The 23324-nt window shown below is 45.6% G+C and overlaps 1 protein-coding gene across 1 annotated transcript in view; it reads right to left on the bottom strand.

The window, feature by feature from the left end:
- Positions 1–5480: 5480 nt before the first annotated feature.
- Positions 5481–23324, bottom strand: part of CACTIN (cactin, spliceosome C complex subunit) — a 143306-nt gene continuing 125462 nt past the window's right edge. Inside the window, exons 8-9 of the mRNA XM_018570474.1 lie at positions 17311–17594; positions 5481–6178 (exon numbers count right to left, since the gene is read on the bottom strand). Of these exons, the coding sequence (XP_018425976.1) occupies positions 5688–6178; positions 17311–17594 (775 nt within the window). The 3' untranslated portion in view covers positions 5481–5687. The remainder of the gene's footprint in view (positions 6179–17310; positions 17595–23324) is intronic.

Raw genomic sequence — 23324 nt, 5'->3', positions numbered from 1 at the left:
ACAACTAGGTCTTATTTTCGGGGTAGGTCTTATATTTTAGCAATTCCCAAAAATAGTACTAGGTCTTATTTTCAGGGTAGGTCTTATTTTCGGGGAAACAGGGTAGGTGGCCAAGCAACGAAGTTGCTAGAAACCTATTGTATCTGTTCAGATTATTGTTATTATTTCAAATGCCTGTAACAAGTGCTCTGCAAGTCAAAAACTCATGAAACTTTGCACAGTGGTACAGCCCTGTGCTCTGCAGAGCTTATTATAATATAAAGGTCATAGGTCACATGATATGGCAGCCATCTTGGTTTTTGTGACGATTTTTGTGAACTATTCAGAAACCTGCATCTCCAGAACCGCAAAAGCTACAGATGTACAACTTGCCCTGTGAGCTTATACTTTGCTCTGTTGCCACATCTGCTCATTATAGCTCTATTGATCACATGGTTTGGCGGCTATTTTGGATTGTGCAATATTATGTCAACAACTTAAACTCTGAAACCATATATCAGAATAACTCAAAACTTTGTGCATATGTCCAGGGCAACCTCTTCTGCCACGGTTGTAGAAACTGGCCCGATCCTAAAATCAATATGGCCGCCACAAGTAAATCAAATTTAAAAATTGCATCCAATTGCATCCGCATTGCGGCCGGAGAGCACGGCTACGGTGCCATTTGTTCAATGGCCCACCACGCCCCCTCCTGCCCCACAACAAAGTGAGCCGGCCTCAATGCGATGCAGTGCGTTCCGGCCAGAATCGGACCGGAACGCACTGCATATGGTGTGAACTAACCCTAAAAGTAATCACATTGTGATCACTATTACCCAGTGTCTCCCTAACTGCGATGTCTGCAATTATGTCAACATTGTTGGAAATGATTAAATCTAGGATGGAATTTTTCCTAGTTGGAACCTCAACCATTTGATCCATGAAATTGTCCCGCAACAGGTTCAGAAAACGGCCCACCTTTATAGAATGAGAGGTTCCATTAGACCAATTGATGTCCGGATAATTAAAGTCACCAATTACAACATTACCCTGCTTCCCAGCTTTTTCTATTTGGGAGTGTAGTTGATCTTCCTCCTCTTCAACTACATTCAGTGGTTTATAACACACACCCACAATTAGTTTACGACTAGCATCGGTCTTATCTAGTTCTACACCATCGCGACTCTCTGCCGTGATGTCATCCCGTATGTGCAGTTAGATTATTTTTAACATACATGCATACCCTCATCCCCCCTTCTCCCAAACCTGTCCCTCCTGAACAGGTTGTACCCTTCTACACTGAGTGGCCAGATTATTATGACCACACCATCAGTACTTTGTTGGGCCACGAGATGACTTAGTTGGGCTGCCTCGTGACTCCACAAGATGTTGAAAGGTGATGCAAGGAATCTGACACTGCACTGTTGCTCTTCTGTTGTCTTGTACCAGTCTTGCCACTCTCCATTCTGCCCTAACATTGACTAGTAACTGACGGCCACAATTCGGACGCTTAGACACAGATTTTCGGCTGACAGTCCAGTCTTTAAACACTTTAACAACAGCTGCTCTTTTGCTGTTTTGCTGATACTCGCTCCAAGCGCCAACAATCATCCCACGTTCAAAGGATGTTAAATCGCGTTGTTTACCCATATCTTCAGAAAAAAATCACTTCTACTGTCGTGGTAAACAACCTGCTTCCCTATTTATGATGGTCTGGCCCTCTAGCAACTTCAGCGCGAAATTATAGCTAATTTGCCTACATACGTCAGGTGGTCATAATAATCTGGCCACTCAGTGTATATTGATAGCCATGTGAGCATGTCCTGTGTATTGTGTAGCCCAAGTTTCAGCTAATCCCACTATATCGAAGTCCTCTTCGAGTAGCATAACTTCATGCTCTAATGTGTTTGCTAGACTTGGTGTACATACATTTGAGTTTGATGTTAGTTTGGGTTACATTTTTACTCATTTCTGGCGCCCCACTACTTTTTTTTTTATTGGACCTTAGTATGGTTGATATCTTACTAATTTGATTAACTATATTCACTGCAGTGAGCCCTCTGTCCCCTCAACTTGTTCTCTCAACTTTCGCTGTCTCTCTGGAGTCTTTGAACTGCCCGCATTGCGGCTGGCTCATTTTTTGCCGGGCTGGAGTGGGAGTGACGAGCCATTGAAGTGAATGGCAACGTAGCCACGCCCTTTGGCTGCAATGCGATCACCCGTACGGGATCACAAGGCACATTGTACCTTCAGTGCCATGCCTCCTCCCCGGACTGACCGGAAGTGACGTCACTAACGTGTCGTCACTTCCACCAGTCCGCCTTGTCTCGAAGCCGCTGGAGCGGCAATGCTGGGGCCATGCGCAGCTAGGGCCAGGCCTCCGCTGCTGCGGGGGCCCGGCCGCCTCCTTGCCAGGGATAGGCATGGGTCAATGCTGTGGCGGACATTTTCCCAAGTACAGCCCTTAGTGAAGGACACCAAGGTACATTTCAAACTAAAACCATCAAAAAACAAACATTCTTGGGGAATTATCAAAACTGAAAGACAAAAACTGGAGCAGCTGTGCAATTCAATGGCACCGCTTCCACACAGCCCTGCCCGCAGTGCAATCGAACGCGTGGCAAAACTTTGGCAGCGTTGCATTTCACTGCAAACGCAAAAAATAGAGCAAGCCCAAAGTCTTGCCAAGCGTTCGATCGCACTGCGGGCAGGGGTGTGTGGAAGCAGTGCCATTGAATTCAATGCACCGCCACGTCCCCTCCCGCCCCAAAACGCGGGGAGAAGTTTCTTAGCGATCGTGGTGCGTTCCAGCAGCTACCGCTCTGGAACGCACATGCTTTCGGTGTGAACAAGGCCTAAATAGGGGCCCACTACTGGGCCCCAGCTTTGGGCCCCTCTCAGCCCTGGGCAACAGCTGCTTGCTGCTACTGTCCTCTGCAAACACTCCCCCCCACTCCATCTCCCCAGGCCGGGCCCACTGGGGAGATGGGCATTGGCAGATGGCAGCACCAAGCAGCTGGTGCCCAAGGCTGAATAGGGGCCCGATGCTGTACTCCAGCGTCAGGCCCCTATCAGCCTTGGGCACCAGCTGCTTGCTGCTGTCATCTGCCAATGCCCATCTCCCCAGTGGGCCCAGCCCCCCACCCCAGAGTCTGACACCACACTGCTGCTGTTCCCCCAGACATCTGCTTACCTTTCCACTTCAGTGCAGTCCAGAACCAGCAGCTCAGCTCTGCTCCTCTCCCGCCTCACTCTCAGTGCTCATTCCCCAAGCTCCGCCCCCAAAAAAAACTTTTCTGCACAGGAAGGTATCAACTGAACAGGACCAAGAGGGGGCGGGGGGTTGGGGCGGACCGGACCAAGTTTACTGTACGCCGACGCTGTAAGAGCTGCGGTCCTCGCCCTCCACCGTCGGCTGATACTCATGTAAGGGTCCCGGGCGGGCCCCGGTGGCTGGCTGGGCCCCTTACATGACTATCGGCCATACCCCCCTGACGGCGGCCCTGTCTGTCCCCTTTCAACTCACAGTCCAACAGAGCCCCAACTCAGCCTGCCCCTGCAATGCCACTCTGCCTTCTGCTCACACAGACTCCTATTATATTTCAGTGAGGCTTGCAACTATAGTAAAATTCAGTGCAATCAATCACCAATTCAGTGCAATCAATCACCAATTATTTCAGCTCACCACTTACTCTCAGCCGATCAGTCCTCCAGCCCCATGCATGTGTTCTCTCTCCCTCCTTCTCCTCTTCACTCAGCCGCCTGACCCGGTCACAGCCCAATCAATCAACTCCCACACTCGCTCCTGTTTGTCAGCTCAGCCGCCGGAGGATCTCGATACTAGTGTCGCTCTCTCCTCCTGACGTTCAGTCACTCGCTCTGATCCCCGTACAGCTCCCCCCTCTCCGCTCTGCTTCTGACGCTCAGACAGCCGCAGTTGCTAGTCGGCCCCGCTGGCTGTTATAATACCTGAACAATCTGATTGGATGCAGGCATTGTTCAGGTACTTTGAGAGCCAGTGGGGCCGACTACCAAGATACTGAAGCTTGGTCCAGTGGGAGATTCCTCCATCCACACGGTTTAGCATAGATGGAGGAATCTGTTGGGGGGAATAGATGGCCGAAATTTTAGCAGTCTGCTGCTCTGGAGCATTCAGGTGTGTGTTAACACAATGCCAAAGAGGCAAGACATCAGCAATGATCTTAGAGAAGCAATAGTTGCTGCCCATCAATATGGGAAGTGTAATAAGGCCATTTCCAAACAATTTAAAGTCCATTATTCTACAGGGAGGAAGATTATTCACAATTAGAAAACATTCAAGACAGTTGCCAATCTTCCCAAGAGTGGACTTCCCAGCAAATTTACCCCAAGTTCAGACTGTGCAATGCTCAGAGAAATTGCAAAAACCCATAAGTTACATCTTAAATGTTAATGTTCATTACAGTACAATTTGAAAAATACTGAACAAGTATGGTTTATTTGGAAGGGTTGCCAGGAGAAAGCCTATTCTCTCTAAAAAGAACATGGCAGCATGGCTTAGGTTTGCAAAGTTGCATCTGAACAAACCAAAAGACTTCTGGAACAATGTCCTTTGGACAGACGAGACCAAAGTGGAGATGTTCGGGCTGATATATACTATGTTTGGTTTTCACCAAACGTGGCTCTGCATTATGGCCAAACACCTCATACCAACTGTCAAGAACGGTGGTGGAGGAGGGGTGATGATTTGGGCTCGTTTTGCAGCCATTGAACCTGGGCACCTTGCAGTCTTTGGTTTACAGAGGAGTTCATGGTCGACTCAAAAGTATTTTAGAGTCAAATGTGAGGCCATCTGTCTGTCAGCTAAAGCTTGGCCATAATTGGGTCATGCACCAAGACAATGATCCGAACCACACAGCAAATCTACAATGGCTGAAAAAAAAAAAAAAAAAAAAGAATCAAGATGTTGCAATGGCAGAGAATAGGGTATTTACAAAACTTTTATTTATTATAATTGTGTTTCATTTGGTAGGTCATTAAGAATGAGCCTGCCTACTTGGCCTACTTGTCTAGTTTCATCAAAGAAATACCCCTCCAGGAAAACTACCTGATAGCTCTTGACTTTGCGTCAGACAGGTGTGTGTGATAACTTTCTTACATTACGATGTTCCTGTACTAATCATGCTGACAATTTACTGGCACCATCACAATAGATATTCTCAATATCCAATTATACATTTTTGTAAAAAAAAAAAATTCCTATCCCAAATGTATATTGTGTAACAAGTAATTACATTCTGAAGGTTTATCCCAATATTCTGGCTGGGCGTCACAATTGACTTCATCTGGGGCTACTATTAATGTTTCCCTGTGTTCCATTAATTCTTTGCAATGGTAATGGCACACAAGGAAAAAGGTGTTGACTCGTAATAAATATCTTTAGTGATGGGAGCATATGAGCTATAGACCAAAACAGAATACATCTCTAAGTAAACTTTTTTTTTTTTTAAAGAAAAGAAAAAGGCAAGCCAAATAAAGAATCTATTTTTTTATGAAAAATTTTAATTAATTCTAAAAACAGCATTCTAACTCATACAAATCGAATACTATACAGTATAATGTGAGCTAAATATACAAACACTGGGCACACCCTCAAAAAAAGAATTAGTCCTAAACTTTTCTTAGTATAAACAAACGGTCCAAAAACATATTTCCAAGTGACTACACACCTATCTTCTGTATCGATATCTCTTGAAGTGGAACCACAATTGAAAAATACCATTTGAGAACTGACAGCGAAAACCATGTCGATGAGAATACTCCCACTCACGATTTACTATTTTGAATGCGATGTCCTCATAAGGAGGCCCTGCATGAAACCTTAGAATTGCAAAGTCTTTATTTTCTTGGCAAGCCTCAAGGAAATATTCAGGAGTGGACCTTTTATCAATCAGATCTGGATAAAAAATATTAAACTTGTAGCCCTGCACAATCTTTGGTGGGGGATTGTCAAAATCGTAGTGGGTCTGGTTGTATTTATTCCACTCAAAGCCAGTGTGTACTCGATTAAAAAATCGAGGTTTACGAGGCCTGTATTTGTCTGCCCATAGATAGGCTTTGCTTGTAACTGGAATTTCCACACTGAACTGAGCCTCATCACCATCCATTCCTTCTTTTGCCTTTCGAATAAAGATGTCTTCAGCACTCTCACTGGCATCACCTGAAAATAACAACATTTCTACAGTTATTGAAAAGCATTACTGGAAACCAGAACACCATTTTAAGTACATTCTCAGTCACACAGTATGCCTAATATGGATTGAGCCAATAATCATGCTAAATATCCAAAACAGTCGTAAAGGTAAATGATAAATTCACTGTAGATGGTGGTATGACCAAACATATTTACAGATGGATGAATAAAACATACCATTTAAACAGTGGATATGAAACTATTAAACAAATCATTGTTCACATTCACTGTGCAAATACCAATATATAAGCTTTATTACAGGATCAGGTGAGAAATTTGTGTAATATTCTTACTTATTATGTCGCAACAGTAAAACAGGGGCCTTTTGTATACTCATATTAGGTGACCCAAGGTTCTGCATATAGAGATAGAGAAGAGAGCACTGAACCCCCTTACCACTTATTTCATGACCGCAATATATACTGCTAAATCAAAGTAAAAAAGTGCCCAACTTGTTTCACCTGCTTCACGAAGAAGCAAAAAAATTAAAAAATGCTTTTCCATACTAATCACCAATCAGAATCAGCTGTTGTATTGCAATTGCATTGCAAGGTATTTGGTATATGAATGAATATTAATGCAGGTCCAAAAATACACAACTACCAGCCCACCAAGCTGATCTATAGCTACAATTACATAAACTGTACACAAAAATATAAACATGAAAAAAAAAGTGTATTCAGAGAAAGGAAAAACCTTTTATAAAAAGCATGGTCCAACAAGGAAAAAAAAGGATTTTGTACTCACCGGGACTGCCTTGTGTCCTTCAATGAATTCTCTCCATTCATTGAAGGACACCGGGCAACAGATCGTAGATCCTGAATGGTAGGGTATATCGCCACCTGCAGGAGTAGGACGCTAGGCACATAAAAGACAAGACAGCCTAGGGGTGGCCCCTGCTGGTGGCCCAACCCCCCACTTGCTGACAAGTCTCAAGTAACAAGCAGTTATGATGTCGATGGAGGCTAGCAGATCCCCCTGATGAAGCCAGGCCACCACGGACCTGATAGACTCCATCCGGGACCGACGGACCTGCACAAAGGTGTTCAAACATTTGAGGTCCAGGATGGGCCGAACCCCCTCTTTCTTGGGCACAGTAAACAGGTTGGAATAAAACCTTTTGAACCTTTCCGAGGTTGGAACCGGCATGATCACCCCGAGACAAAAGGTCTGCAACAGTGCGACGAAGATCCGCCAACCGCGGAGGAGAAGGTCGCGTGTTGGACGGAAAGAACCTGTTCCCCCGGACAGGACAGAAATTAGATCTTGTAGCCCGAAGAAACCAGCTCCTGGACCCAAGTGTCGGAGACATGGGCCAACCAAAAATCCGCAAAGAGCCGAAGGTGCCCCCAACATGAGAACCAGAGTCGGGGCGCGACCTTCATGTGGACTGGGGCTTGCCGGCAGACTTGGCAGACTTAGGCTGCCATGGACGCTTGGAAGATTGTGAAGGAGGATTTGTTAAACTTCCCGGCCTTGTCGGAGAGCGAAAAAGCCGCTTGTGAGCGGAGAAAGTGGGCCTTGCCTCATCCTCACTGGCCGAATCAGGCTGCGAGGAATCACCGGGATCAGGATGCGGCGGCGGCGACATCGTCGGAAGTTCCCCCTCCTCCTCCCCCGACAGGGCAGGGGACGGCAATGGCAAAGCCTGTTTCCTAGGCGGACAGCGCGGTTCCTCCAAGGACAGAGCGGTGCCGACCACCCCCCCCCTCCCCCCCAGAGGACCCTGAGGCGCACAGAGAGGGGTCCGCAGAGCAGCCCTCACAAGGCAATGCAGGAGAAGCATCCCTGCGAACCACCACAGGCGAGAGAGAGACCCCGTAGTACTCACGACCCCCAGCGTCACTGTCTCAGCCCAGCACCAGCCGTCCGACTCTGGAGGTGGAGGAGAGCTGCACCCTGTGTCTTGCTTGCTCCCACGGCGTCCCAGGCCAAAAGAAAGACACTCCCCATCCATCCAAGGCTGAGAGGAAGCCCGGGCGGAATTGACATAGGGAGAAAGGGCACCTGCCCAGATCCAAGATGGCAACCCCCTCGAGGACGCAAATAGACCGGGGCCCCGAGTAGCAGCTGCCGAACGAGCGGCATCAGCCACAGATGCGGCCGCCCACAGAAAAGGCCACAGGAGCTCCTTCAGAGCCCAAGTCCCCGACTAGGAAGCCCGCACATAAGCGCTCCAAGGGCAACCTAAGTTATAGCCATGAGGCAAGAGGGGCGCCCGCCCACATCCAAAATGGCGGCCGTACCGCCATCTGAGGGCCGCAAGCAGACCGGGGCCTCTAGTAGCGGCCGCCGAACGAGCGGCCACCACACTGATGGGGCCATACAAGCTCCCCCAGAGCCCAAGTCCCCTCAAAGGAGGCCCGCACAGGCACCATCCATGTCCCCCCGGGGCCCGAGCACCATGAGGCAGGGGGGAAGGGAGGGGGGAGACAGGAGGCTGCAGCTGTGACAGAGAACAGCGCAGCCCCCAAGCTTACCTTAGCTCCTGGTCCCCGCTACACATCCACCGCAGACCCCCATACCTACCCCCCTGTGGAGGGAAGGCCGGACTCCATCACCAGGATAAGCAGGGAGGCGGTAGAAAGGACGCCCCCGACCGTAGTCGCGACGGCGTCAGCCTACGGGGAGCGCCGTGACAGGTAGGCCAGGACCCTCTGTCATATGCACCCCCCGGGACGAACCCGTAGGCGTCAAGGGGGGACCAGATGTTGCAGCCGACCCACCGTGGCAGAGTGTGCATGCGCTCGTCGGTCACCTGGGGGAGACTACAAGGATCCATGGTCATCCAGCATGTCGCCTTGGGACACTTGCTAGAAGAAAAAACAAATCAAACGGAAGAAAGGAACACATTTTTTGCTCCTGACTCTAGGCAAAAAACTGGAGACTTGTCAGCAAGTGGGGGGTTGGGCCACCAGCAGGGGCCGCCCCTAGGCTGTCTTGTCTTTTATGTGCCTAGCGTCCTACTCCTGCAGATGGCGATATACCCTACCATTCAGGATCTACGATCTGTTGCCCTGTGTCCTTCGATGAACGGGAGACAAAAGTATTTTTTTTCCATTTTATTTTTACACATCCACAAACTACAGAGTTTGCTGGAAATAGCTCATGTGGAAATATATTACATATTTTCATAGCCCTTACGTTAAATAAGCCTTTCCATAGGTGGAGGTAGATGTGAAGAGTGCAACTTTGTCATTTGCAATGATCTTAGGCTGCGTTCACACCTGACCGTTTTGCGCTCGATGAACGCAATACAAAACGGTAAAAAAAATAAATAGCATTGTAGTCAATGCCCTCGTTCCCACCTAGGGATGGGCGGAAATACGCCTAACACCCTACAAAGCGGCCCACGCCTGAAAAGGTCCCGGGACTACTTTGGGCCGTTTTGTAGGGCGTTTTCCATTGGGATACAGCCAAGTAGCCTTTGGAATCGCGCGAAGGTTGCGCGACTTTTTTACCGCGAATCGCGGTAAAAAACCGCGTGGCGGTTGCGCGACAGACGCGCATATTACAATACGCCTAGGCGTGAATGGGGCCTTAAAGTGAACAACTTTTCACAAAGTTTACTATATAGACCATTTATGTATTTATACAATGTGATAAGTTCACCCTCTAAACTGCTGCTTCTGTAGGGACAATAAAATTAGTTCAGGTAATCTTGTCTAATAGCTGAGGTCATCCATATCGATCATTAGTTTAGTTGCTCTTCTCTGCACTCTCTCCAGTTCTGGAACATCCATTTGTGGACCGTTGCACAAAAATGGTATATTCAAAATGACCAAATGTTCGGACTAACCCTTTACACAGGAGCTAGATTAGGTCTCTATCTTTCGTCTATGTCTCCTTTAAAACAAGAAAGTATTTTGCTTTCTCTAGCAACTGCAGCTTGGTGTTGTACACTGTTAGGTCAATGATCTACTAGAACACCTACATGTTTGTCCACACATGTTTTTAGCCCCAAGTGCATACCTGTAAATTTATCAACAATAAACCTAATTTGGCATGCAGTTGCCCAATTAAACAGTGCACCCAGGTCAGCTTGTAAATCAGACATCTGGTAGGGACTTTATTCCACTACATAGTTTAGTGTTATCTGCAAACACAGAAATGGTACCTTTAATTCCAAATTCCCAACATTTACAAACAGGTTAGAAAGTACTGTCCAAACACTACTCCAATCACTCGGAGTATGATTCATTAATTAGTACTCTCTGAATACGGTCTTTAACTACTTGCTGACCGGGGTCTTTATACCCCCTTCCTGTCCAGGCCATTTTTCAGTATTCAGCGCTGCAGTACTTTGACTGACATTTATTCCGCCATGTAATTACCACTACGGGTTTTTTTTTTTTACTATATAATGAAAAAAGTATCGAAAATTTTGAAAAAAAGCCTGTTCTCCCTATGTTATGATATAAAACATTTATTATTATTATTTATTATTACCCAATTTTTTGGTAAAACATAAAACACGTCCGGTAAATAGACAAACAAACAAGCTCCCTATGTGATAGCCAATTTGCAGTGACAGGTCCTCTTTATGGAGACATTTCTTTAAGACCCCGGTCACCTTGGGACCCCCAGAGAAGCTGATGAAGCAGAGACCTGCTTCACCAGCTTCTCTCCGGTTTCTGTACCGGAGAGTGACACTGAAAGCAGGAAGTGATGTAATACACACAATACATGCCTGCATTCAGAAGAGGAGATCAAACGGAGCTCGTGTACTGAGCTCCGTTTGATCTCCGGCCGCAGAGCTGCTGTGCTGGTCCCGGGCCCACACCGGGAACAGCGGAGCCCGGTATCGCCAGCAGCGGAGGGGGGGGGGCACACCCGACCCCATATTACAAGCGATCAGGCGTCTCTACAGACGCCCGAACGCTTGTATGTAAACAGCCATCGCTGGTGTTTACATTCAAAGCCAGTTTCCCGCTCGAGCGGAACTATGCTACAGTAAGCAAAGTATACTATATCCACAGCCACCTCTTCTAAGTTTCTGCATACTTTCTCATAAAAAAAAGCTAATTTGTTCCACAACTTGGGTCTTTCATGAATTCATGCTGGCTATTGCTTATAATATTGTTTTCTAGCAGAAGTTTTTTTTTTTTAATTGGTTTCTTTTTTTTTACAGGTTTTCATGGATTATATTGTTATATACTGTTACTGTTCAGGGTAGTTAAGATCTCCCATTATTACCACTGTTCCAGCCCATGCAGACCTTTCTGTTTGTGTAAAGAGCCAAGTCTCATTAAAGGAGAACTATGAGGCGAGTGATTTTCACTCAACCTCATAGTTCGAGCCGACCTGTGACAATGAAACTGTTCCAGGTGAGCTCTATCAATCGGGAAGTGAGCGAATGCATACCATCACTCGCTCACTTTCCGACCGTCTCCCTGCAGAGAGCGTTGAGTCAGTCACCACTCCCTGCACAGATTCCCCCCTCTCTGCTCCTCCAGCGCTGAGTGGAGGAATGGATGAGGGAGCGGGTACAACTGGCTCTGCCTCTAGTTAGGCAGAGCCCGCTGTCACTCACGCAGCTGGGTGGATCTCGACAGCATTGTCGGGATCCGTCCCGGCTGCGGCGATCTTGGTCTACAGCTCAATAGCGTTCAATAGCTCGCTATATACTGAGCTTTGGGTCTGTGACCCTGAAGAGAACTATGGGGTAAAAAGGTTACCCCATACTTCTCTTTTAACCCTTTCGCTGCCCAGGCCTTTTTTTTTGCACACATGATTTAATCCAGATTTTTAGGCCCAAAAATTACTTAAACCCCCCAAAACATTATTTTCTAAAAGCCAACACCATGTAAAATAAAATGGTGGCAGTTGCAAACTTTTATGTTGTACGATATTGGTGCAACCCTTAATCAAATGAACAAATGTTGTGAAAAATGCACTTAAGTAAATTTTAGTGCCCCAAAACACAATATCCATTTTTTCTGTAAAATATAAACGATGAAATTACGACTAGGGATATCCCGATACTAGCATCGGTATAGGGACCGATACAGGGCATCACTTGTACTTGTGAAAATGCCCCGATACATAGCGCGTTGAATTCGTATAGCGAAACACCCGGGAAATGTAGTTCCGGGTGCCGGGCAAGCGAGAGCGGGGGGCGTGGAGCGGTGACAGAGCCGGACGCGTGGAGCTGTGACGTGACAAGCTCTGTCACCTCCCTTAGCCTCTATCCCCGGCCGCTGCTCGTTCTTGTCACAGGAGTTTTAGCACAGTACTGTGCTAGAACCCCTGTGTTGGAGGTGTCAGGGTCAATAAATGGTACGTGTCACCTCCAAATGCTATCACACAAGGGCTTGTTAGCCCCTGTGTGATAGCAATAAAGTTAAGTGCAAAAAAATAGTTAAAAAAAGTAAATTATAAAATAAAAAATAACTAATAGAAAAATGGAACAAAAAAAATAAAAAAGGCGATAAAGTAAAAATAATAAAATAAATGAAAAATCAAATTTTTTACAAAAGGAAATAAAAACTGAAAAAAATTGAAAACCAGCCCCGCTGCCCCCATCATCTGCATGCAAATAAACGTGGTGAGGGAAACCACGCAATCTGCCTGACATGACTGGGGTGCCATTAGAAAATAATTGGAGGTGGTGCGCGATCCATGACCGCCCGGTCATCGTGCACGAAACCGAGCGGATGGCTGGGCGGTCACGGAATCGCACACCACCACCGATTGCGCCACCAATCAGATCGCACGATTTCTTGCCGCAATACTGTCTGGACGGTCCCACACGATCGCGGTTGAAAACATGAATAGGTTAAATGTTCCCAGCATGATTGGATTTGTAGTTTCACTACAGCTGTGTGAAAGCAAATAAAAATGTTTTATTGTTCTAAAACAGTCTTAAAATAAATTTCTTCATAATCATAAAGAAATTGGCCTAAAATCATTAGTCTGTATTGTTTTTTTTTTAAAATGTCACCTGCCCTTTAAGAAAAAGTATCGGTAATTGGTATCGTCAAGTACATGAGGGAAAGTTTTTAGTCTTGAAAAAAGTGGCATCGGGACATCCCTAGTTACGACGAGTAAAATCGATACCCAACATGCCCAGGTTCAAAATTGCCTGCGTCTGAAGGGGACAAAATTTAGTACCTCAAAAGTGCATGGACGACACTTTAAAAACCTGTAGGGTCATCAGTTCAGAGATGCACATAAATCCACTGGTCTACAAGGAGAAAGCCGTGGAAATGAAAGTAGCTACATTTTACCAGAATTGGGATACTAATAAAGGAAAATTAAGTCCCGAGTATTAATTGGCTCTAGTTTCCAAGATACAGATTAAGGTCAAAATTGAATCAAAATAAATCAGAATTACGAGGGGAGATGTGCAATTATGCTTCATAACTTTTCTGCAAAATGTGATATAGCAATGAGAAGAGTGCCACACCAATCATTATAAATGTATCTTTTTTATTGATACCAATAACTTAACTGGGTGGACTAAAGTTTGGGTCTGCTGACAATCAACGGCCCTGTCTGAGTCTAGAGAGTAGGATTCTGGTGGATCTGGTCCTCACCATCAGGGGCGTATTTACCGCGAGGCAAAGTATGGCGGGCTTGTAATCGGTGCCTGCGACTAGAGTTAAAGCCCCCCGGGGGGTGTGTGTGTGTGCTAGTAAGGCCAAATACATAAATACACCACTGCTCACCATGGGGTACAGGACGCAGTGCCGATGGAATGTTTGGCTATTCCACGATCCACTTCTTTCTTGAGATCACTTTTGTAATTGGGGGAACCATGCAAAAATAGCAATCGCTTCTATGATTTGTGGGTTCCCTCCACACCATATGGACTGCAAAAGCTTGGACTTTTTCTTCTTGCTTATCCAATGACGCAGATCAGTTGCACATATACAGGTGAAACTCGATTAGAATATCGTGCAAAAGTCATTGCAGTAAGTGCTGCAAAAGGGGCCCAAACCAAGTACTGAGTACATATGCATGCTTCTACTTTTCAGAGGTCCGATATTGTTCTATGTACAATCCTTGTTTTATTGATTGCATGTAATAATCTACTTTTTTGAGATTGTGGATTTGGGGTTTTCATGAGCTGTAAGGCATAATCATCACAATTATGACAAATCACGGCTTGAATTATCTTGCTTTGCATGTAATGAGTCTATCTCATATATTAGTTTCACCTTTTAAGTTGCATTAGTGAAATAAATGAACTTTGCACGATATTCTAATTTACCGATATTCTAATTGAGTTTCACCTGTAATACAACGATAACGAGGGGCCCAACTCTTGTCTGATCCCCTATTTTGCATCAAAATATAGGTGGTATGCTTTTTGTTTTTAGCACCGCCGTCAAGTTATCTGCGTTGTTTACACAGTTTCAAGGCATCTTGGCTTCTGAGGGAAAATATCAAGCAACTGTTCCTTGGAAATGTTATGCAATGACACTTTCACAAGCCACAAGATGTGATTGTATGATGCGTAGATCTGACCAAGACAAATGTACCTTGCAATAAAAGAATAAATTACAGATGGGTAATAATCTTTAGTCTCAAAGTGAATATACATTTATACACTTCCAGGTGGTACCATTTTCATTGATCTACCGTACTTTGCCAGGAAGTTACGAGGCATCATGATCACCAGACACCTTCCTACCTTGTAGGCAAATATACTCACCTGTGTATAAATCTTTGTAAAATATCTTGAAAACTTTAGCCAACCAGCACCTTTATCACCTGTTTTCTAATTCATCTAATCAAAATATGTAAGAACACATTTTATCGTGGAGGTCGATAATTTCCCAAAATTGTAGACCAGTGATATCGGCCCTAGAATTATTGATCTCACTCTTGTGTGCGCGGCGATACCCAACATATTTTTAAAACTTTTTTAACTTTAATTGCTATCACATAAGGGGGCTGACAAGCCGGCCCCAGGCCTGCAGGAGAAGCAGCGAAGCCCGGGAAACACGGCAGGGGTGTCGGATGGGCACTTTACAGGCCCATAGAAGCGATCTGGCGGAAGCTGTGCCGCCAGAGTTGCTTCTATTGTGAAGTCGGCAGGTATTAGGTACGTCCGTGGCCGTGAAGGGGTTATGACTAGGGGGCCTGTAAAATAGTCCAATATTAACTTCGTAGTATCCACACCTATATGGAACTCCATCCATATTGCCACAGCACCATCACACTCTCCACCAGCAAGATCCTCTTTTACACTCACTTTTAGATCACTTTTCAAATAGAAATAGAGACCTCTCCCAAGGAAAGCACAGCCAGGAATATTAGCAGCCCAGTCATGTGAAACATGGCAAGATTCTGCAATACAAATTAAATCAGTGTTTTCCATTCACTTGCTTGCTCTCTCTCTCGCTCTCTCTTTCTGCTGCCTCGCTCTGACGTATTGCCCCTCGCTCTCGCACTTTTGCTTTCTCTAGCTTGTTATCTCTCTCGCTCTGACGTATTGCCCCTCGCTCTCGCACTTTTGCTTTCTCTCGCTTGTTCTCTCTCTCGCTCTGACGTATTGCCCCTCGCTCTCGCTCTTTCTCTCGTGCTCTTTCTCTATGGTCTTCACCACATACTTAAACATTATACTACCAAGGACTAACTAATAGGAACTGTGAATACAGACATAATGATACACTGGAAATAAGCTTACCACGTTGTAAATGGTCACTTTGCACTGCCCAAGAGGTGTTGCCACTATGAATACTAAGGAATTGGGGGGAGTTTCCCCACAGAAGCTCATGCACGAGAAGCAAAGCCTTGTGGGAGAAGCAGTTTCTACGCCTACATTGTAGCTCTAACCGAGCACAAACTCCAGTAATCTATACAGAGCACAAGGCAGCCATTTTCAAAAGAGGGAACTGAGAAAACAACTAAAAAAAAAAGTAAGTTTTTGTGCTTATATCCAGGATCTGTATATTCCGGCATCATCTACACTCTTTGTTCATTGCTGGCATATTTTTTTTTTTAAATGCCTCCGCAAAGGTGGAAATGTCCTTTAAGGTAAGCAAGAAATGACCCTTACTGTTAGCACAGCCAAAAGTGGAGCAAGCACCTTGGTGACCTGGAAGAGTGCGAGGACTTGGAGAATATAATGGATCCCATCGCACTCCTGACCAGAAAAACACAAGAAACAGGCTGCTGGAGTAACCACAGATGCCTCTGCATATCAAAATGTAAATGGTAGAAAGTCACTTGCACTCCAAAAACTTTTGCAGTCAATCTCCTTTATTGACCATTTCATTTTATTATAGGAGGACCAACAGATTCACACGTTCACTCACACACACAAATACGCACAACCCCCACAGAAATACACACACAATAAGGCCCCATTCACATCTATATTTTTAGGTGCAATTAGGGATTCCTGCATCGGGAACTTGCTTTTTCCTGCAGCATCCCCAATTTGGCTTTTTCACAAGCGACAGCTGTCACCCATTTAAGTTTCATGATTGGGTGAAAGCCACTGCATTCGCCCAAGGCCAGTACTTTGAACCCCTGCCCTAAAGGTGGCCATACACTTTACAACCATCGCAAGACCTTAGTCTTGCAATGGTTGTAAAGTAATTTAAAAAACGTACGATCTGCCCATCTTGGCAGGCAGATCGTACTGCTTCTGATGACCGCAATGCTGAACGGGCAGTGTGCGCATGCGCAAACCGGCCCGTTCGGCATTTGTCTCCCGAGCATCATTCAAACCAGCCGAAAATCGTAAGATTTTCTAGCATACTCCTTAGACAAAAGACGTGCGACCGTACAGTAGAAACGGTCGCACGTCCTTATTCACACGAGAATCGTGCAGTGTATGGGCACCTTTTGTAGATTCTAATTACTGGCACCTAATCTGAAACACCAGATTCTAATTTCATGGCCATAAAGTAGTGGTACATGTGACAAATCTGCATTTTTGTGAATTTAGATGGAGACTGAATAAACCATGAACATTTTATGTGTCATTTGTTCAAGTATATCACTTTCATCTGTAGTCATTTAGGTGAAGAACTAATGCTTGCATTTTCAAGTATGCTAAAAAAACAAAACAAAAACACAATTTACATAGTGTGCAGTTACTTTTTCACATGACTGTTTGTCATCTCATATTCATACCTTACCTGTCACCTGCAGCTGCTGTCTGCACAGTACTAGTCTCTGTTGGTCTTCCTCAAAGTCCACTATATGTGCATCAAAAGGCAGCTCCTGGTTGGTTAATAGCTTTGGACTGTACCTGCCAGCATCATAATCACTGAGGCTCTGCTGTATGAGATCTTCTTCTATAAGGACAGACTCCCCACATTCATCTTTCCCCTCCCCTTCTGGTACATTTCCAGATTTTTCAGGTACCAAAACATCAGAAGATGAGCCAGGCTGCTCTGACACAGACTCATCTTTAGCTGACCTGGAAAAGAAAGTATAAAAAGTAAATACAAAAATAGTTATCAATTAAAGTCTATACTTACTGAGAAAAATATGTTTTGAGCCAGAGGTCAGCAAACCCTTATCACAGTTTTATTTTTAGGCCAGCTATCTTTATAAGAAACAGCAAGAGGTGTCTGCACAGCCTGTCTTTAAACCTTTCATGTCCTTGGGTAAAAAAAAAAAAGGCTGGACTAATTTTTTTAACGTTTTGGTATGCAGTAGTTTACTCATTAGCTTCTAAACCATACCAAAATGATGAACCAAACAATTAAAACACATATGAGGTCTTCATTTGGCATTTTTAAAGATATTTTCTATACTAAGCAAAGAAAGAGACAAAAATGTGAAAGAAATCCAGTTTTAGTTCGGAACATATTTCATGTAATAAAACTACTCCAAATATTTACACTAAATTGTTTTCCATTTATGCAGGGGCCCCTAAATATGTTTTGGTTTTATCACAATACAATGGCTGTAATTCACTGTATAATGGCTGTAATTCACTGACAGGGATGACAATGTATAGAAGGACCATTGTGAATTGGGTTAAATAAAAAAAAAAAAGATGTGTGTGTTGACTTAATGACTTATTTCTAAGCTCAAAATTGCATCCGCTTGCAAAATACTAAAAAACAAAGATTCTTCATAACTGTAAATAGACAAAGCATTACAAACTGTGACTAATTCTGGCATGTGTGATGTCAAAAGTGCAACAGATGTTTATATACATACATGTGTCCTAATGTATGTGTGTGTATTTTTTCCACTTCAGTGCTATCACTTTTGAGCACAGCGACAGCAGGGCCGGCCTTTGGGGTGTCAGAGCACAGGGCGCCGTGGTTAACAAGGGCGCCAGGCAGCTGACACAGCTCGTGCTTGGGGCGGCACAGCCTGCGGCTCCTCTCCTCCTCACCGCTCGACCATCCGACATGACAGTGCTCTCTCCTCCGCCCCCTTCCTTCAGCGATGTCCTCAGATGGGCTGAGGCAGCGGGGCTCCGAGGAGAAACTGTCCGCTGAAGCCTGCGGCCGGGGGGGTGGGGTGGGTGGGCGCAGTGAGGAGGAGAAAAGCCGCAGCTGTCAGTACGGCTGAGCAGGGAGGAGAGCGGAGCCGCTGTCATCCTGTCAGTTTCAGGATGACAGTGGCTGTGTGCATGGCCGAGCAGAGGATCAGTACATATCAGTGATACTTACCGATCCTCTGTGCAAAGAAAACACTGGAGTGATCGTCTGATCACGCAAATGTTTGTAAAAAAACGGGGACACATAGTACTATGTGTCCCTAGTAATGAATGAACAGAATGTGATTTACATCACTTCCTGTTCATTCATTAGTTTCTGAACACTCACTCACTACTCACTCACTACAGAGGCTTCTCCCCATTCATAAACTGGTAATAGTAAATATTTTACTATCATCGGTTTCTGAATGAATGGGAAGCCTAGGTACTGAGTGCTTTCCATTCATTTAGAACAGAGGCTGCAGAAAAATAAATTGAGGACTCTGTGTCCTCAATTTCTTTTCTATTTTAAAAGATAAATGTCAGGGGTCTTTTTAGCTTAAGGCCGGCCCTGAGTGACAGTTTCCCTTTAGAGACATCAGGAGTCTTTGGGGAATGAGAGTTCCTCAATCTCGTCTCGCTAACCCTTCCCTCCCCCTGACCAGATTGCTCTTGGTATCCTAGTGGTAAGAATAGCAAGGTGAACCTAGGGACAGGAAAAAAAAAAAAAAAGCACACAAACTGGCGAAGACACCCCAAAAGGTGTAGAAACAAAATCGGGTGGCTTTTTAACTACCCCATCCCTTCTACATGAAGATCAGCAGCTGCATGACTTGCAGAAAAACAATAGCAGCCACAGGTTTGTTCACATAATTTCACTGCAGTGCCATAAGAAAGTTACAGCAGTGGCAGTAAAATAATTTATTATACAGAAAACTTAACCAAATGGTTACTGGTGTAAGTTTTTAGATCCCCCAATTTACATCAGAGCAATTTTCAGAGGGTGCTGCAGCTGCAAAAGAAGGACATTAATTTACATCTTCTTAGAATAGGGTACCTGGAGCACATTACGTTATAAAAGAGGGGGTTAACCTGTAAAACTTCCTGAAGCTTCACAAATCCTGGATATGTGGTTAAGACTGCCTCTTAAAAAAAAAAATCAGATTCTTTGCTCACCATAAATCCTTTTCTCTGCTGGGTTATAACCCAGCTGCCACCTGCACAAAACAAAATGCTAGCCACAAAACAAAAAAACAGCCTAGGGGTGGCCGCTGCTGGTGGCCAACCCGTCTGTTAATATAGCTTCAGTTTGTAGCAAGTAACAAAAAGACCAAAAGACAAAAAGTAACAAAAAGATTTTACGGTGAATACAAAATTCCAATTTTCTCTTCCGTTCATTGAAGGACGAAGCAAAGGTCTTCAGATCTTGACCAATAGGACCTCAACATGCAGTGATCCTGAGGGGAGGGCATGAAAGAAGAAGAAGAAAAAAAAAGGAAAAATAAACAAGAACAAAGGTCACAGGCCAGTAGAATCACACTGCCACCTGTAAGACTTAACGCCCAAACCTGAACAGAACGTCAACCTTATACAGTTTGGTAAAGGTATAAACCGGAGGACCAAGTGGCCATTTTAAAAACTTGAGAAACAGAGGCCTGGTGTCAAGAAGGCCAGGAAGTACTCACCGCTTTAGTAGAATGAGCAACGACAGAGGCTGCAACCCTTGAAGAGACTAGGCCTGCATAATTAACTGACAACCCCCGCGCCCCCTCCCCCCCAAACTGAATCAGTTCTACGAAAAGACGCTGTGGCATCTAGGTATACTCAATGTCCAGTTGAACAATGTCCAGTGCAAGGCCCACTCCTAATAGAAGGAAGGAAAGAGGGTTCTAGGGTGAAGCACCACTTTATCCCTATGCAACACCAGAAAAGGGGACTTGCAGGACAAGGCTGCCAACCCGGAGACCCTGCACGTCAATGGCAACTAAAAAAGCAACTTTCTGAGGAAGCGTTGGCAAAGGAATTTCCCAAATATTTCCAAACAGGAGTTCTGTAAAACTGAAAGCACCAAATTCATGTCCCATGGTGTCACAGGAGGTCGTATTGGTATATACTTTTACACGACCTCCAACCAAAAGAGATACCAAAGGTCACTGAAAAAAGGATAAACAAAGCTGAAATCTGATCTTTAAATTGCACTGTGAGTCAACTCCTGGTCCAATCCACATTGTAGGAAGGCCAGAATCCTGGCCACTGAAAACGAACGCAGAGAGACAGACAGGGACGAAAAAACACAAAACCAGGGTATATGTCAGATCTGCTTACACATCCCACGTATTGGCAACAAACTGGTCCACCTTGCAATTGAATCGAGATGCTAGGAGATCCATGTCTGCGGTCCCCCAATGAAGACAAAGGTGGTGAAAACCACCGGGTGAAGGGACCACTCTCCGCGACAACTGTAGTCCGCTTGCCAGATGTCCACACCTGAAATGTACACGGTGGAGAGAGCCAGAACATGCTCATCTGGCCAATCAAGTATGTGTGAGACCTCCAACGCAGTGGCTGCAATTTTGGTGCCTCTCTGATGATCTTTCTGCCTTCCAATTGGTAGGTCCTGAGAATGGTGCGTACACGGTCTGTGGGGACAACCACTTCTAGGGAAAATCTTCCTCAAACAGATAAACTGCAAAACTGTAAAACTGTAAAGGACATGTTGGTCATTTCAACTTCTTGTAAAGTCAGCAAGATGAATAATACGGAAAAACCTTGGTAGAAGGATGAGGAACTTTCTGCATCCTCAATTTTGAGGGTCTCCCCTTACAGACTTTAAAAGGGCTGAGACCAGCTATTTCTCCTGGAGAATGGCCGATGCGGAGGCCTCCTCCTTGCTACCAGACAGATCCAGTTTAGGATCAGATGTTCCAGGCATATCCCCCTCCGCAGAGGCATCCTCCTTGACGACAGATGCTATGGACAGGGGAGGGGAAGCAGGGGGTGGACATTTCCTTGGGGAAGCGACACGCCAAAGTAAACACATTAAAAGGACAGGAGTGCCAACAGAACCTGAAGTATCAGAAGTGGAGCCGGACAATGGTTGGGGCACCAGGGACATAGCAGCAGGCGTACAAGCGGCACAACACTGGCAACTTGATGCACTCCCACAGGAGGGACCACAACTCTTGCAAACTGAAGCAGCCCCTGACCCAAACGTTCAACTGTTAGGGACCCAGTAGACCAATCAAAGATAGAAGCCACCCCAGTGGCTGAGGCTTGCTCCACTAACCAAAGCTGCACAGCAAAGGTAGGGGGCCCCAGAGGGACACTTACCATCCCCAGATATGAAAAAATAGGATTTTTGTACTCACCGTAAAATCCTTTTCTCTCCGTTCATTGAAGGACACAGGGCAACAGATCGTAGATCCTGTACTGTAAGGTATATCGCCACCTGCAGGAGAAGGACGCTAGGCACACAAGAAAAGACAGACAGCCTAGAGGCGGCCCCTGCTGGTGGCCCAATCCCCCACCTGCTGACAAGTCTCCAGTAAGTAACAAGCAGTTAGGAGTACACACCCAATATAGAGGGCGGGACCTGTGTCCTTCAATGAACGGAGAGAAAAGGATTTTACGGTGAGTACAAAAATCCTATCTTCTCCTCCCTTCATTGAAGGACACAGGGCAATAGATCTTAGATCCTGTCCTGTAGGGACGTCCCCAAGCAATAACACAGAGGGATGGGCAAAACAACCAAAATTCCAAAAAGACCCCTCAAAGAGCCGCTTGCAACACTTTGCGCCCCAACCCAGCATCCGCCGATGCCGAAACATCCACCTTACAAAACTTGACAAAGGTGTGAATGGAAGACCAAGCCTTACAAACCTGAGAAACCGAGGCACCATGGCGGAAGGCCCAAGGTGCCCCAACAGCCCTAGTAGAATGGGCAGCGACAGGAAAGGGAGGCTCGCGCCCCTTAACGGCGTATGCCTGAACAACAACATGACGAATCCACTGAGAAGTGGTAGACACGTACGGGGGCCTTCCGTGAGCACGAACAATGAATCTGACTCACCGAAAGAAGTCGTAGCTACCAGATAAATACGAAGAGCGCAAACCACATCCAAACAGTGCAGCGCTCTTTCCTTCCTATGAACCGGCTTCAGGCACAGAGAAGGCAAGACCATGTCCTCATTCAGATGGAATGCCGACACAACCTTAGGGAGGAAGGCCGGTCGAGGATGTAGAACAGCCTTGTCCCTATGAGAAAAAGCAACGGTGACTTGCAGTACAAGGCAGCCAACTCAGACACCCGTCGAACGGAAGTGATGGCAACCAAATAGGCCACTTTTTTGGACAAAGACAAAAACAGAGGCTCAAAGGGAGATTCCCGCAACACTGAAAGCACCAAAGTCAGATCCCACGGCGCCAAAGGCGAGCGGACAGAAGGAGCAACACGCGTAACCACCTGAACAAAAGGTGCAAACTAAGGCGATAAGACGCCAAGGGCTGCTGAAAAAGCACAGTCAATGCAGAAATTTGGCCCTTCACCGCGCTCAAGGCCAACCCTTGAGCCCACCCACGCTGCAAAAATTCAAGAATTTCGCTGAACGAGAACAAACATGGACACAGAGACCCAGCCTCACACCAGGCAAAATAGGCCCTCCACGTGCGATGGTATATCTTCCCAGAAACCGCTCTGCACGTCCTGACCGC

Source organism: Nanorana parkeri, unplaced genomic scaffold, assembly GCF_000935625.1.
Source record: "Nanorana parkeri isolate BGI_ZX_2015 unplaced genomic scaffold, ASM93562v1 scaffold1538, whole genome shotgun sequence".
NCBI lineage: Eukaryota > Metazoa > Chordata > Amphibia > Anura > Dicroglossidae > Nanorana > Nanorana parkeri.
This window is presented reverse-complemented; position numbering and strand designations above follow the sequence as displayed.